The sequence below is a fragment of the Dromiciops gliroides genome, chromosome 1 (genome assembly GCF_019393635.1).
Source record: "Dromiciops gliroides isolate mDroGli1 chromosome 1, mDroGli1.pri, whole genome shotgun sequence".
NCBI lineage: Eukaryota > Metazoa > Chordata > Mammalia > Microbiotheria > Microbiotheriidae > Dromiciops > Dromiciops gliroides.
Genome location: NC_057861.1, coordinates 754,439,920 through 754,454,428, shown reverse-complemented (window position 1 = coordinate 754,454,428; position 14,509 = coordinate 754,439,920). Strand labels below are relative to the sequence as shown.

At 43.0% G+C, this 14,509-nt stretch overlaps 1 protein-coding gene across 2 annotated transcripts in view; it reads left to right on the top strand.

Moving 5' to 3' along the window:
• The window catches only part of AMPH (amphiphysin), a 196,882-nt gene that overhangs the window by 114,594 nt on the left and 67,779 nt on the right, over window positions 1-14,509 (top strand). For both annotated transcript variants that reach the window (XM_043978501.1, XM_043978502.1), the window contains 2 exons: window positions 7,226-7,320; window positions 13,894-13,989. In XM_043978501.1, the coding sequence (XP_043834436.1) occupies window positions 7,226-7,320; window positions 13,894-13,989 (191 nt within the window). The remainder of the gene's footprint in view (window positions 1-7,225; window positions 7,321-13,893; window positions 13,990-14,509) is intronic.

Here is a 14,509-nt window from a genome sequence, read left to right as displayed (position 1 = left end):
TCTTTCCAGTTTTCCCAGCAGTTTTTGTCAAATACTGAGTTCCCATCCCATAAGCTGGAATCTTTGGGTTTATCAAACAGTAGATTACTAAAGTCATTTACTAATGTGTCTCCTGTGCCTAACCTATTCCACTGATCTGTGCGAACCAGGGTGCCACCCCCCTGCTGAGAAAGACATTGTGAGATGCCCTTTTCTAAAGGTCAGCCTGGCATAGGGAAGTTAGCTCTATTCATAGACCGCCTGTAAAACATGTCAATCAATGGACCAGCCAATTGGCTTGGAGCTGTGGGTGGGGACTGCCCTGGTTCCACAGGGGACTTCTATGGGAACTGGCTGGGACTCACTCTTTTTGGAAAAGTGAGAGGCTAGGTAAAGGCAGGTTTTCTATCTATCTCGTGTAGATCTGAGCTAGGTTTTTCCATTCTTTTAGAGACCTGTGCTCACTCTCTCTCTTCACTAACTTCTAATACATTTTAATAAATACTTAAAAGCCTAAACTGTTGCTGAATTTGTCAGCAAATCTTAGCTAGTTCCCTGCCTCCCCAAACTGGAGGAGGCAGGTAAGGACACACATTAGATTTTAAACATCACAGATCCACAACTCTATTTCTTTTTTTTTGTTTGTTTTTGTTTGTTTTTGTTTTTTGCAGGGCAATGGGGGTTAAGTGACTTGCCCAGGGTCACACAGCTAGTAAGTGTCAAGTGTCTGAGGCTGGATTTGAACTCAGGTACTCCTGAATCCAGGGCCAGTGCTTTATCCACTGCGCCACCTAGCCGCCCCCCCCACCACTCTATTTCTTACTCAGTACCAAATAGTTTTGATGACTGCTGCTTTATAGTATAGCTCCAAATTTAGTATGGCTAGCCCACCTTCCTGTGCATTTTTTCATTAGTTCCCTTGATATTCTTGACTTTTTATTTTTCCAGATGAATTTTGTTATTATTTTTTCTAACTCTATAAAATAATTTTTAGGTAGTCTGATTGGTATGTCACATTTAACAGATGGGGAAACCGAGGCCTAGAGAAGTTACAGAAATAGTAGTATCAAAACTCAGGGCCAGGAAAGACCTTAGAAATCATCCACTCTCATGTCCTCATTTAGAGGAGGCAACAAGCTAGAAGAGATGAAGCAATTTTCCAAAGTCAGGCAAGTGACTGAACCAGGATTTGAATATGGTCCCTCTAACCCTATATCCAGGGTGCTTCCCACTACTGTCAAATGTCTTCTTCTGACAGTTCATATTCTGTAATCTGAATTGAGTATATGATCCACTCATTGTGACATGGAAGAGACCCTAGGAAGCCATCCTGCCAAGTGCCACCAAAGTATGTAAGTCTTTTAGTAGGGACCCAGGAATGCCCTATCTTCCAAGCAGCCCAGTGACATGTGGCCATACTCAGGCTCAGAAAAGCAATGTACAGGTGAGAGATATTTGGGCCACAGCAGCTCACAAAGAGCCATCGCCTGAAGGCTTGGAAAAGTTGTGATCTTCACTGATGGAAAATGATCTCCATGCTGAAATCACAACTCTGGGGAGTATTAAATGTTTGTTATCTTATTGCTGAAGGATAGAGAAAAGTATACACTCTAGAAAAAAATAGAGTAATCAAAGGGGACAGGGGGCTGTCATCATTGACCCTACATCCACATTAAAGACTAGACAAGGATCCTAGCATTTGAGAAGGGGAAGCCATTTATGAGTTTTCATTCTTCAAGAAATGTCATCAAGCAAAGAGATTCCTGCTTGGTTTGGTTATATAGGGCATTCTTGTTCAGGTATAGGTTGAGGCTGGTGAATTTGGGTGTCCTTCCCAACTCTTCTGTGATTCTGTCTTCATCCATTCCCACCCTGAGTTCCATTATATTCTGGATACAATTGTCCAGATCACCCTCTAAAATAGCTACTCCATGCCCATATCCCTCGCCCTGGAACATAGATTCTCTTAGAGTTCATCTCTTCCTCTAAGATGCTGCTCAGAAGCAACATCTTCATGAACCTTCTCTTGATCCCCCCCAAAGGCGAGTGCCCCCTCCCAAACTAACTTGTATTTAATGAAATTATGTATATATAGATGGAGGCAGTTAGGTGGTGCAATGCTAGAGTGATGGTCCTGGAGTTAGGAAGACCTGAGTTCAAATCTGACCTCATACACTCACTAGCTAAGTGACCCTGAGCAAGTAAATTAACCTCTGCCTTAATCCATGAGAGAAGTAAATGACAAACCACGTCAGGGTCTCTGCCAAGAAAACATTGACATGCTATGACATGCTATGGTCCAAGAGGTCATGAAGTCAGACACAACTGAACAACAAGAATACACATACAGGTCAATTTACTAACTTTATAACCATGCTGTTATTTTATATATTATATATTTTAAAGGTATTTGTTGTCCCCCCAATTAGAAAATAAGTTCTTCATCAATGAAGTTGATAAAATGAGCATTTATTAATTATCTACTATTTACCAGGCAATATGTTAAGTACTATACAGGTCTTTTTGCAGTTCTTCCCCAAAATAACCTTGTGAGGTCAATGCCATTATGACCTGCATTTTATAGTTCAGGAAACTAAGGTAGACAGTGGTTAAATGACTTGCTCAGGGTCACCCAGCTAATAAATGTCTAAGGTTGGATTTGAACTCACATCTTCCTGACTCCAATCCAGAATTCTATCCACTGCACCAACTAGCTGTGAGTCTAGATTATTTCATTCTTTGTCCATGTAGCCCCATCACCTGGCAGGTAGTAGATGCTTAAGAAATATTGGTTGACTCATTTATTGATAGCATAGTATTAGTGAAGCAAACCACTGGAGTCAGAGGAACCTATTTCAAGTCCCATATATGCCCTTTACTACGTGCATGACCTTAGGTGAGTCTTTTAACCAGTCTAGGCTTGAGTTGCCTTATCTGTAAAATGGGGAAGTTTGACTAGAGAACCTCTGAGGTCTTTTCGAGGTCTAGATCTATGAGCCTATCACATTCCATAGTGAGTGAATCCAGAGATACACTATTAATAGTAATAATTTGTTGTTTTGTCATCTTTTGGTCACGTCCAATTCATCATGACCTCTTTTGGGGTTTTCTCAGCAAAATACTAGAGTGATTCACCATTTCCTTCTTCAGCTCATTTTACAAATGAAGAAATGAGGCAAACAGGATTAAGTGACTTGATCAGGGTCACACACCCAGTAAGTGTCTGAGGTCATATTTGAACTCAGGTCATCCTGACTCCCAGTCCCTTTCTCCCTCTACTGAGTCAACTAGCTGCCAGAATAGTAATAATAGGTAGCAATTTTTTTTAATCCTCACAAGTTTGTGAGTTGATTTTGTTCTTATCCCCATTTTACCAATGATGAAATTGAGGTCAAAAGAGGTTAAGTGACTTGCCCAGGGTCTCGCAGCTACTGGTATCTGATTCCATTTTGAACTCAGATCTTCCTGAATCCAACCTTGGTGCTCTGTCCACTGCGCCAACTGGTGGCCTTAAATTCAATCTGTACTGACTCTATGCAGGTAGAATTCCTTTTCTATGTCAATGATCATCCATCTAATAGTTTCTGAAAAGTCATCAAGTCCTCATATGATAAAATAGGTCTAATTAGGACAGTATCAAACCCCAGTTTCCATAACAATATTACTTATGATCCATCGATTAAATCCAAATTAAAGAATTGTGCCTACAGAAAATGGCAACTGACATAATCAAAGCCAAACCCCAAAATATTAGGAAGTTGATGACTTCTTGAGAGCCATCCTTCCATCTGAACCTCCAGTTCCAAAATCCCTTAGTTCTCCACCTGGAGAGACATTTTTCATGTAAACAGACTGAGATCTGCTGCTCGAACTGAGCCACTGAACTGTGACCACAGTTAATGTAGGGTGGAAACTGATCATCCCACCCTGGCCAGGAATAAGAAAGAAAGTCAGAAAAAACTTTATCCTTCCTAAACTAATCACCAAAGTACCAAACTCAGGGGAGAAATAAATTCCCAATTCATGTGTGTAGTCATGCATTTTCCCACCATCTCTGTAGCTTGAAAGATATAATACTTTCCTCAAATAAAGTTAACCCTGATATACCCAATGAGGGGCAGCTAGGTGGAACCATGCCTGGAGTCAGAGCACCATGACTTGAATTCAAATATGTTTTTAGACACTTACTAGTTGTGTGACCCTGGGCACATCACTCCACCCTGTTTGCCTCAGTTTCCTCATCTGTAAAGTGAGTTGGAGAAGGAAATGGCAAAGCACTCCAGTACCTTTGCCAAGCAAACACCAAATGGGGTCACAAAGAGTCAGACACAACTGAAAACAACTAAACAACAACTATATAAAGATAGAGACAGACAGACAGGAGACAGATAATGTATTGTGTATTTTTTTCCTCGCTTCAAACCTACACTCCAGTTATGTTTGCTCAGCCCAAGGACAGATGACAGTTTTCCAAGATTTTCTCACATTCTTTAGTTGCTGCTGAGATATGCAGCCCACAGTCAAGCTGTTTTCAAGCACAGCCTCATGAGTAACTGTGCCCCCTCACTAAAATGTTAGGTCCCTTTTCTACTCCTTTGTCTGTTTCTCATCTCCTCCAGGAAGCCTTCCCCAACCCTGCTTAATTCCAGCACCTTCCTCATTTATCCTGTTTGTTCTTGGTATGTTGCATGTTGTCTCCTCATTAGGTGGGGAGCTACTCGAGGGCAGGGACTGTGGTTTACATTTCTTTGTATTCCCAGTCTCATAATTCCAGCCACCTTCTTCTGCATTTGTGGTTTAGTCTTTTCAGTCATGTCCAACTCTTTGTGACCCTACTGGGGGCTTTCTTTGGGGGTGGTTTATCATTTCCTTTTCAAGCTCATTTTACAGATGAGGAAACTGAAGCAAGAGGGGTTACATGACTTGCCCAGGGTCACACAGCTAGTAAGTGTCTGAGGCCAGATTTGAACTCAGGTAGAGGAGTCTTCTTGACTTGTCCTCTATGCACTATGGAGCCACCTAGATGCTCGTGTTCTGGTAGTAAAAAGAGCGTTAGCTATTTAGTTTTGAAGAGTAGGGTTCAAATACTGTCTTTGTCTCTTACTGCCTATGTCTTTCGGAAAGATACATGACTTCTTTCAGCATATTGCTCATCTTGCGGATTTAGGGAGCTGAACGTTGACCTCCATGTCTCCTCACCTTCAAGGGGCAGTGAGATTTGGGATGTAGAATGTTGGTCCTGGAACTGTGTCCTTTGGTGGCAGCCACTGGCTGACGCTCAGGCTACCCAGAGGTCTGGGTTGGAGGTCAGGCCCACCCTCTATTTCTCTGAATAATAGTCAGTTGAGAATATGAAGATTCACCTTCCAATGGAAGTTCTGAGTCGGAGGCTTGCTGACTCACAGAACCACAGAATTTCAAAGAGAGATAAAAAAAGAGTCCCCTTTATAGCCCATTGGGAAAGTGACCATCCAGCCCCTGCTTGGAGTGAACTCAGTCAAAGTGCTCAGCCTTCCAAAGGGATTGGACAGTTCCGGCTCCCTACACATCGATATAAGGTTCCCATGGTTTTGATTTCAATGAAAAGGAAAGGGCACCTTGAATCATCGGGGTGAATTAGGAAAGTGGCTAGATTTGGAGGCTGGGTTCAAATTCTGGCACTCCTCCCTGCCTGAGTGACCTTGGACAAGTCACCCTGACTGGGCTTCAATTCTTCCTCTGCAGAGGAAAGGAGTTGGACAAGATGGACTCTAAGTTCCCTCTGGTCTGAAGCGATGCCCCTTCCTGTCCTTTCCTTCTGCTTAGGTTATTTTAGCCCCAAACATCCCAGCTCAGTGGAACCTTGGCCGATTTCATCACCACTGACTCCCCCTCTTCTTAAAGCAGATGCATGGTTTATTGTTATAATTAAAACAAATCCCAATTAATTTTGTTTTGAGAGTTTTGTGACAACATCAGTGCACCCTCTGAGCCAGGTGAAGATGATGAGTAGGGGTGAAAAACTGACCCCAGCCTTGCCACTGATGATGGCTAGAGACAGTGTCGCACAGGAGAGTTAGAGAACGTGGGGTCAAATACTTCCTCTGCTCTTCCTTGCCTCAGCTGCTGCTTCTGTAAAACAAGGGGCCTGAGCCAGATGATCCCTGAGGCCTCTCCCAGCTCTGAATTCCCTGATCTTGGCCAATAGAAAATTGAGCATAAATTAATTATTTCTGCCTCTGAAGGAGGCCATAGCTCTGAGTAGTATAAAAGAATATAAATGAGCCCGTGGAGCCCCTCTGAGATGCCAAAAAAAGAAATTGAGATGCACAGAGATCTCTGAAGTTCGCAGTAGAGCACGTGACATATATAGCATCATTCAATCCTCACAGCGACCATGAAAAGTTGGCCTTATTACTGTCCCCATCTTACAGAGAAGGAAAATGAGTCTCAGATAAGTTAAGTGATGTGCCCAAGGTCACACAGCTGAGAGGTGTCTGAGGAAGGATTTGAATCCAGGTCTTTCTTGTGAGATTTAAAATTGAATATTAGATCATAAATCTCCCCTACTTAACCTTTCCCTTAATTTATCTCCCAGACTAGTAAATGGAAGAAGCTTCTGGTTTTCTAGTTAGAGCTTTTATTGTAAGGTAGTCACAAGGTGATGTTGATTAGAAGGATAGGAAAGTAGAAATACATTACAAATCGTCTTAAGTCTAGGCTTAGTCTATATTCCGTATAAAACTCACCAAAACCCAAGGCCACCTTTGGGGAGAGAGAGAGAGACAGAGTCAAGCGCGTGCTGCTGCTAACCGCGAGCCGGGCCCAGTCGAACTCCAGTCAGCGTCTGTCTGTGCAGCGCAGCCAGGAGACCAGCGGAGCAGGAAAGAGCTCCCACTTCCGTTCTCTCCTTGCCTTTTAAGCTCACACCCCGGAAGTCAAGTGCTCAGCAGGTGGACTGGTGTGCGTATCATGCTGTTGGTCTCCTCCCCAAAAGGGTGGTCCTAAAAAAAACTGGTGTTTCTCCATTATCTAACCGACTGTTAAAACTTTTTACCACATTCTGACTTCAAGTACAGCACCCTAACCTCACTCCCATCCCATTGGAGTAGTATCAGGGTCCTTTCAGAATGATACTTGTTTAAGGAATCAGCAATGCCTCAGGACTTTTATCTTATTTCCAAAAATTCAGGCTGGGCAGACATGGTGAGAAAGAATAAAACTTGGCTTTCTTTGAAAACATTTGTCTTTTTTTTTCACTGAATAGGCATGCAAGAGGCCTCGATGAAACTGACAGAGTCCCTCCACGAAGTCTATGAGCCAGACTGGTATGGACGTGAGGACGTGAAGATGGTGGGCGAGGTGAGAAATGTGAGAGGGAAGCAGCAGGCTCCAGAGGGGAACCCGGGGGGAGCACCCCAGACATAGGCCATACAGCTAGGAGTGAGGATGAGTCCCTCCAGCCTACTCTGACCAACCCGGGACTTTAACAATGACATGAAACAATATACCCAGAAATTAATGCAGGGGACCTCTATTTGAACCATTCCCAACTTTCTGGGAGACTTGAAGATGATTTTCAAATGGCTTTTGAGGGAAGCTGGAGCTTCAGCGTCATTTTTCATCTTCAGAATCAAAAGGCATTCCTCTCTCTGCCTTAAGCCACAATTGGAGATTTTGGTACATTTCAAACTCAGCAAGTCCCAAAGAGAGCTTGTTATATCTCCTCCCACAAAACTTCTCCATCCTCCCTCCAAGATTCCACATCTCCAAGTTTTAAACTTCAGAACCATTCTTGGGTCTGCCCTGTCCCCATTTTTTATATCCAATCAATTGTCAAGTGAAGTTAATTCTCCCTGCACAATATCTCGAGTATCCATCCCCTTCCCTCTGCTCAAACAGCCACTGTCCTATTCCATGCCCTCATTAGCAGGCAGTTAGGTGGTGCATTCTATGGAGTGCTGGGCCAGATCTGAGTTCAAATCTTCCTCAGACACTTACTAGCTATGTGATCCTGTGAACTTAATCTCTATATGCTTTCATTTCCTCACCTGTAAAATAGAGATAGTAATAGCAGCAACCTTGAAGGGTTATTGCAAAATTCAAATGAAACGATATTTGTAAAACTTTGAGCACAGAGCCTAGAACCCAGCGGGTGCCATAGAAATGTTTCTCCCCTTCCCTACCCCACCTCCACCCCATCACCTCTTGCTTGGACTATTGCAAGAGCTTCTTAATTGGTCTCCCTTCTCCCAAACTCTCCTCACCCCAATCCATCTTCCATATAGCCACCCAATGCATATTCCTAATCTATAGGTCTGACCACATCCCTTCCCTACTCAAAAATGGGCACAGGAGGAGCAGCTAGGTGGTGCAGTGGATAGAGCACTGGCCCTGAATTCAGGAGGACCTGAGTTCAAATACAGCTTCAGACACTTGACACTTACTAGCTGTGTGACCCTGGACAAGTCACTTAACCCTCATTGCCCTGCAAAAAATAATGGGTACAGGCTCCCCACTGGCTTCAGCGTGACACACAAGATCCTCAGCCTGGCACTGAAAGCCTTCCACAATCTGTCTCCCACCTACTTTTCTAGTCCTAGTTCCCATTACTTCCCTTTGTGCATTCTCTGTTCCAGTCAAACTCGGCTGCTGGCTGTTCCTCATGCACAACATTGCATTTCCCACCCACCCCTGTACCTTTGCATAGGTGGTTGCCCATGTCCTCATACCTCCTCATCTTCCTGTGTATGATCATCCTCTCCCTTTAGAGCACAGCTCAGATGCCTATCTGTACTCAGGGATTTGATGGATTTCTCCCAGTCGTTCATGCTCTCTCTCTGAAATGATTTTGTATTCCCTGCCTGGGCTTTTTATTTACCTGTATGTGTGTCATATTCCCTATGTAAAACATACATTTCTTTAGGTCAGGGACTGGTTTCATTTGTCTCAACCCCCCTTAATCTTAGTGCCTTCCCTCTGAGATTATCTCCAATTCCCCTGGTTACATATCTTGTTTCTACCATGCTGTTTTCAGGCTGTCTCTCCCAATAGATTGTGAGCTCCTTGAGAACAGGGACTGTCTTTCACCTTTCTTTATATCCTCAGTGCTTAGCAAAGTGTGCGGCACATAGTAGGTGCTTAATCAATGCCAATTAACTGGCTAAGAGCTCAGAGTGCACATAGGTAGTGTCAAAAGAAGGATTTAAACCCACCTCACCTTGACTCCAGGTCTCTTATCTTAACCATTTCCTCTTGCACTCTTGTTCTAGTTTTATCTCCCTTTGGACTTTTCCCCAATTTGTATTTCCTTCTCCAATCCTTAGACGTCACAAACCTAGTCGACTCCCTCTGTACACCCATCAAAATGTGTTTTCTTTGGGAAAGGATCTAATTCCAGGCATTTATGCCTGCTGTGAATTTCAGTCCATGTCATCCCTCCCAGTGCCTAATGAAATAAAAGATTTTCTCAGTATTTGAGGAATTTCATACATCAGTTGTAGTTGAAGATCTATATGTTTATTTGCTGGTTTGGTCATTTCCTGGATCCCCAAACTGTCTCTTCCCCTAGTGAGTCAGGCCTAGCCCGAAGGCCATCAAGAAAGAAAGCGACAAGATTCAGTTGCTTTGCTAACTTTCCTCCTTGTCCTCCCCACTAAATGCAAGGATTCTCTCGGGTTCCATCTTGGCCATTTAGCTCATCCCTCTCTGTGTCTCTTCTGTGGTCATCTCAGCCACTTCCGTGGTTTCAGTTCCAACTTGGATGTGGATGACTCAGAACTTTGTATTTCCAACCTTGACATCAACACCAAGCTCCAGACCCATCTTTCCAAGCAGCTGCTGAGCATCACTACCTTGATGTCCCCCCTGGTGTCTCCAAATCAAAATATTTAAGAAAGAATTCTCACCATCTTCCATGAAGCCAGCCTCTTCCTTGTTGGATAAAGATAGCACCATACTCCCAGTCACTCAACCTTGATACATCAAGACATCTTCTGTTTCATCTTTAAGCTTCTTATACTCGATAAGTCACAAAGTCCTATCTGTTCAGCCACTGAGATACACTGCACTTATTCCTTCCTTCTAGTCCCAGTGTCTAGTCTAGTCCCAGACCCATTTCAGACCTTTATCATCTCCTGGATAAGGGAGACAGCATTCTGCAGTTTTTTTAAAGGCCTGGTTCTGGAGCCAGAGGACCTGGGTTCAGATTTCACCTTTGACATTCTCTGTGTGATCCTGGGCAATTCACTTAACTGTGGTGGACGTGGCCTTCAAGGTCCAGTCCGGATTTGAGACCTATGATCCCTCAAAGTTTAGTTCAAGTGATCCCTCCTCCACAATCCCTTGATTCCCTGACCCCTTCCTGGTGGAAATGTTTTGTCCTCTGCTCTTTCTTTGTATCTTCCAAATCCCTGCTATCAGACATGTGTCTTCATGCCTTACCCTTTATTTCTAGATAGTAAGCGAAGGCTCGATCAACTCTCCTTTCTCTTTGTACCATCGGTACCAAGGTACTCTTCCAGTACCTTGCACTTGCTAGGTATGGAGGAAGCATTTGTCAAAGGGAAGTGAAAAGGATGTGTCAGATTTGGGGTTCTAATGACATTGTGGTGGCCTCTAACAGCTGCCATCTTCTTTGCCTCAAGTGGAATGCCAAGGGAAATGCCCAGCCTAGAGCATTTTTCTAATGCCAACCAGAGCTCTGAGGGCAGTGTAAGAGACAGGGCTGAAAATCTTGCTGTGGGGAGGATACAATCAATGGTCTGGGTTCCTTTGAAACCCTGCCATGCAGATGACACCTTGAGCCTCAGGAAAGGTTGACAGAAGCAATGAAACAAGAAACTCATGAGTGTGGCAAAAGCTTTCAGGCTCTATTCCAGTTTGTGGAAAATTCCAGGGTAGGAATTTGGCAAAAGCTGGCCTCCAGACACACATCATTGGCAAATTCAGTTGTTAAATCCCTTCCGTTCTTGTCCAAGCTCCCTGGCTGCTGTGGGAGGTTTAAGAACCCACTGCCTCCGCAGCATCTTTGGGAGGCTGTGATAAAGGCAAGGCATCATTAGCAAGAATGAGATTTGCTCTTTTTAAAGAAAGGATGGAAGCAAGTTCTCGTCCTTATGGATCCTATAATGTTAGACCTGACTGAGTAAGTATTCCTGGATTTCCATGACAAAGATACACCTCCTGAAATGAGCTCTGAGCCCATAGTGGACCTTGGGTCCATAAAACTCTGAAGATCAGCTATGGTGAAAGCAGATGGGATGAAGGTACTCCTCATATCTCCACAGATGTGTCACTGTCTCCAGAAGGTCTGGATTTAGTCCAGGTCTGCATCCTTTCTTGTGCCACAGAGATGGGAGTAGAAGTTCAGAGACTCATAGGTCTAGACCAGGGGGTCTTCATTTTTTTCTGTTAGTTGCTTGTGAGGCATAGCAGAATGAGAGTCAGGGAGAAAGTTCAAATCTGGCCTCAGACACTTAATTTCTGTGTGACTTTGGGCAAGTCACTCAATCTCTGCCTACTTCAGTTTCTTAATTTATGAAATGAGGATAATAACAGAATCTACCTCACAAGGTTATTGGGAGGATCAAATGAGATAATATCTATAAAGCACTTTCTAAATCTTAAAATACCATATAAATGGGGCGGCTAGGTGGTGCAGTGGATAAAGCACTAGCCTTGGATTCATGAGAACCTGAGTTCAAATCCAGACTCAGACACCTGACACTTACTAGCTGTGTGACCCTGGGCAAGTCACTTAACCCCAATTGCTTCACAAAAAAATACCACATAAATGTTGCTATTATTACTATTATTATTACTATTATTATTATTATTATTATTATTATTATTATTATTATTATGTCATGGACCCCTTGGGCAAGGTGATGATACCCATGAACCTCTTCTCAGAATAATATTTATCAATGAAAAAAATATAATGGAAACCAATTGTATTGAAACAGTTATTGAAATATATCTTTTAAAAAGTGTATTCACTCCTGGTTAAGAATCTATGTTCTAGCACTTAAAGGGAACTTAAAAGTCATCAAGTCCCCCCCCCCATTTTACAGATGAGGAAACTGAGGCCCACTTAATGTAAGTAACTCGTCCAAGGTCATGCAGCTAGCATCTGGAGGTTGGATTGGAACTCAGGTCTTTCTGGCTCCAAGTCCAACACTCAATCCATTCTTCTCTGTATGAGCTTCCAATCAGTTATAGAACATGAAAGGGAGCTGTCCTGTTGTTGAGATGTGGGAATCTCTGTATACCTGAGGACCATCCTGCAAAACTCATCTCTCAAAAGGCATCCATGAGAGATCCTGGTCAACTCAATGAGCAACCCCTACCCCCCACATTCCCCTACACATACACATATACCTCCTCTGGCTCTAACTATGATACCCAACAGCATCCTCTGCAAAAGCCTCTCTCTTGATTGAGATGACTGTGACTGACTACCAAGAACAATTTTTGTTTTTTTGCAGGGCAATGAGGGATAAGTGATTTGCCCAGGGTAACACAGCTAGTAGGTGTCAAGTGTCTGAGGCTGGATTTGAACTTAGGTCCTCCTGAATCCAGGGCCAGTGCTTTATCCACTGTGCCACCTAGCTGCCCCCTCCCAAGAACACCTTGAGAACTTCTGAACCGGCTTCATTTGCTATCTTCCCTACCAGAGAAGACATGTTAGATGATCCAGACCCTTTCTGAGGCCTCTGGTATCTGAAACATCAAAGGAAATATAATTTGAAAACAAAGAAGGGCAATGTGGGGCCATGGCGGGGGCACCAGGGAATCAGAAGACCCAGGTCTGAATAATGGCTCTGCCACTCACCTTGAACAAGGCACTTGACCCCTCTACATCTCAGCTTCTCCATCTCTAAAATGGGCATGATAATTGTACCCCACCAGCCTGACAAGAGTAGTTTGAAGAGAGCAAGGAAATTACTTTATAAACTGACAAGTTCTCTAGGACTCAGAATGTTTATAATTTCCATCTGACAACTTAGATGGACTGAATTACACATGGGAACTGGTAGCCAAAACGTGTTCACAATTCATTGCCCTGTTAAATTATCCACAGCTTGGTGGCAAGGAATTGCAAATTGAGGGGCTGCCCATCAATTAGAGAATGGCTGAATAAGTTGTGGTATATGAATGTAATGGAATTCTATTGTGCTGTAAGAAACGATGAGTAGAAACCTGGAAGGACTTGCATGAATTGATGATGAGTGAGATGAGCAGAAACAGAAGAACATTATACACAGTATCATTAACATTATGTGTTTATCAACTGTGATAGATTAGATTCTTCTCACCAACACAATGGTACAAGAAAGTTCCAAAGGACTCATGATGGAAAAGGCTCTCCAAATCCAGGAAAAAAAAATGTGGAATATGGATGCTGATTGAACCATATTATTTCTTTTGTTTTTGGTGCTGTTGTTTTTCTTTTTTTGAGGATTTCCCTTTTTTGCTCTGATTCTTCTCTTACAGCATGACTAATGCAGAAATATGTTTGATGTTATTTTATATATATGTATATATCTATATTGTGAGATTATTATCTCACAATATATATTATCTCCATTATCTAACCGACTGTTAAAACTTTTTACCACAATATCTATATCTATATCACCTACATCAGATTACCTGCTGTCTAGGGGAGGGAAGGGTGGGGGGGAGGAATTTTGAAATTGGAAATCTTATATAAACAAATGTTGAAAACTATCTCTACATGTACCTGGAAAATAATAAAATACTTTTATCAGAAAAAAAATTATCCACAGCTTTTTAAGGTGTAGCCTCCTAGCATCTGGGGATGCTATTTTCCAGGTCCTCATCTATATGTTTCCCTTCTTCTCATTGGCGTGAGAGGAATCCAGGTAGAACAGTCTCACTGTGACCTCTCTTTCTTTTTCTCTCTTTCAGAAATGTGATGTGCTATGGGAAGACTTCCATCAAAAACTAGTGGATGGGTCATTGCTCACCCTGGATACATACCTGGGCCAGTTTCCGGACATCAAAGTATGGCACCATGTTTTCCTAAAGGGGGGAGGAGTGAAATGTCTACTGATCCCAGGGGAAAGAAGCATGATGGGGTGGGATAGGAGGAGGGGACCGAGGGGAAGGAAATAGACCATGTCCTCCAAGGCAAAGCCAAAAAGGCAGGAATTGCCTTCCAGCCTGGCTCCCCTGCCTAGGGACAGCTTACGATGCACTGTGGCTCAGGAAATCTCATTTTCTCCTTCAGTTCATCCCTTGGAGCTTCCACTGCTTGAGAGGAGGCTTTTTGAATGCAGAAACAGAAAGTCATAAACTGAGCCATCACCTTACCCATTATACCACACTGCCTTAGTATTAAGGGCCTATAATTCAGCAAGATTGTTGCCTTTTAATGAATTATTTATGTTCCTTTTCTCCTCTTTTCCATGTAAGTGAGGCTGAATTTAGAATCAGAGAGCATGGGTTCAAATCCTGGATTTGTCTCTTACTGCCAGTTTGATCTTACACCCCACCCCTCGGGCTGAGCTTCAGCTTCCCTCTC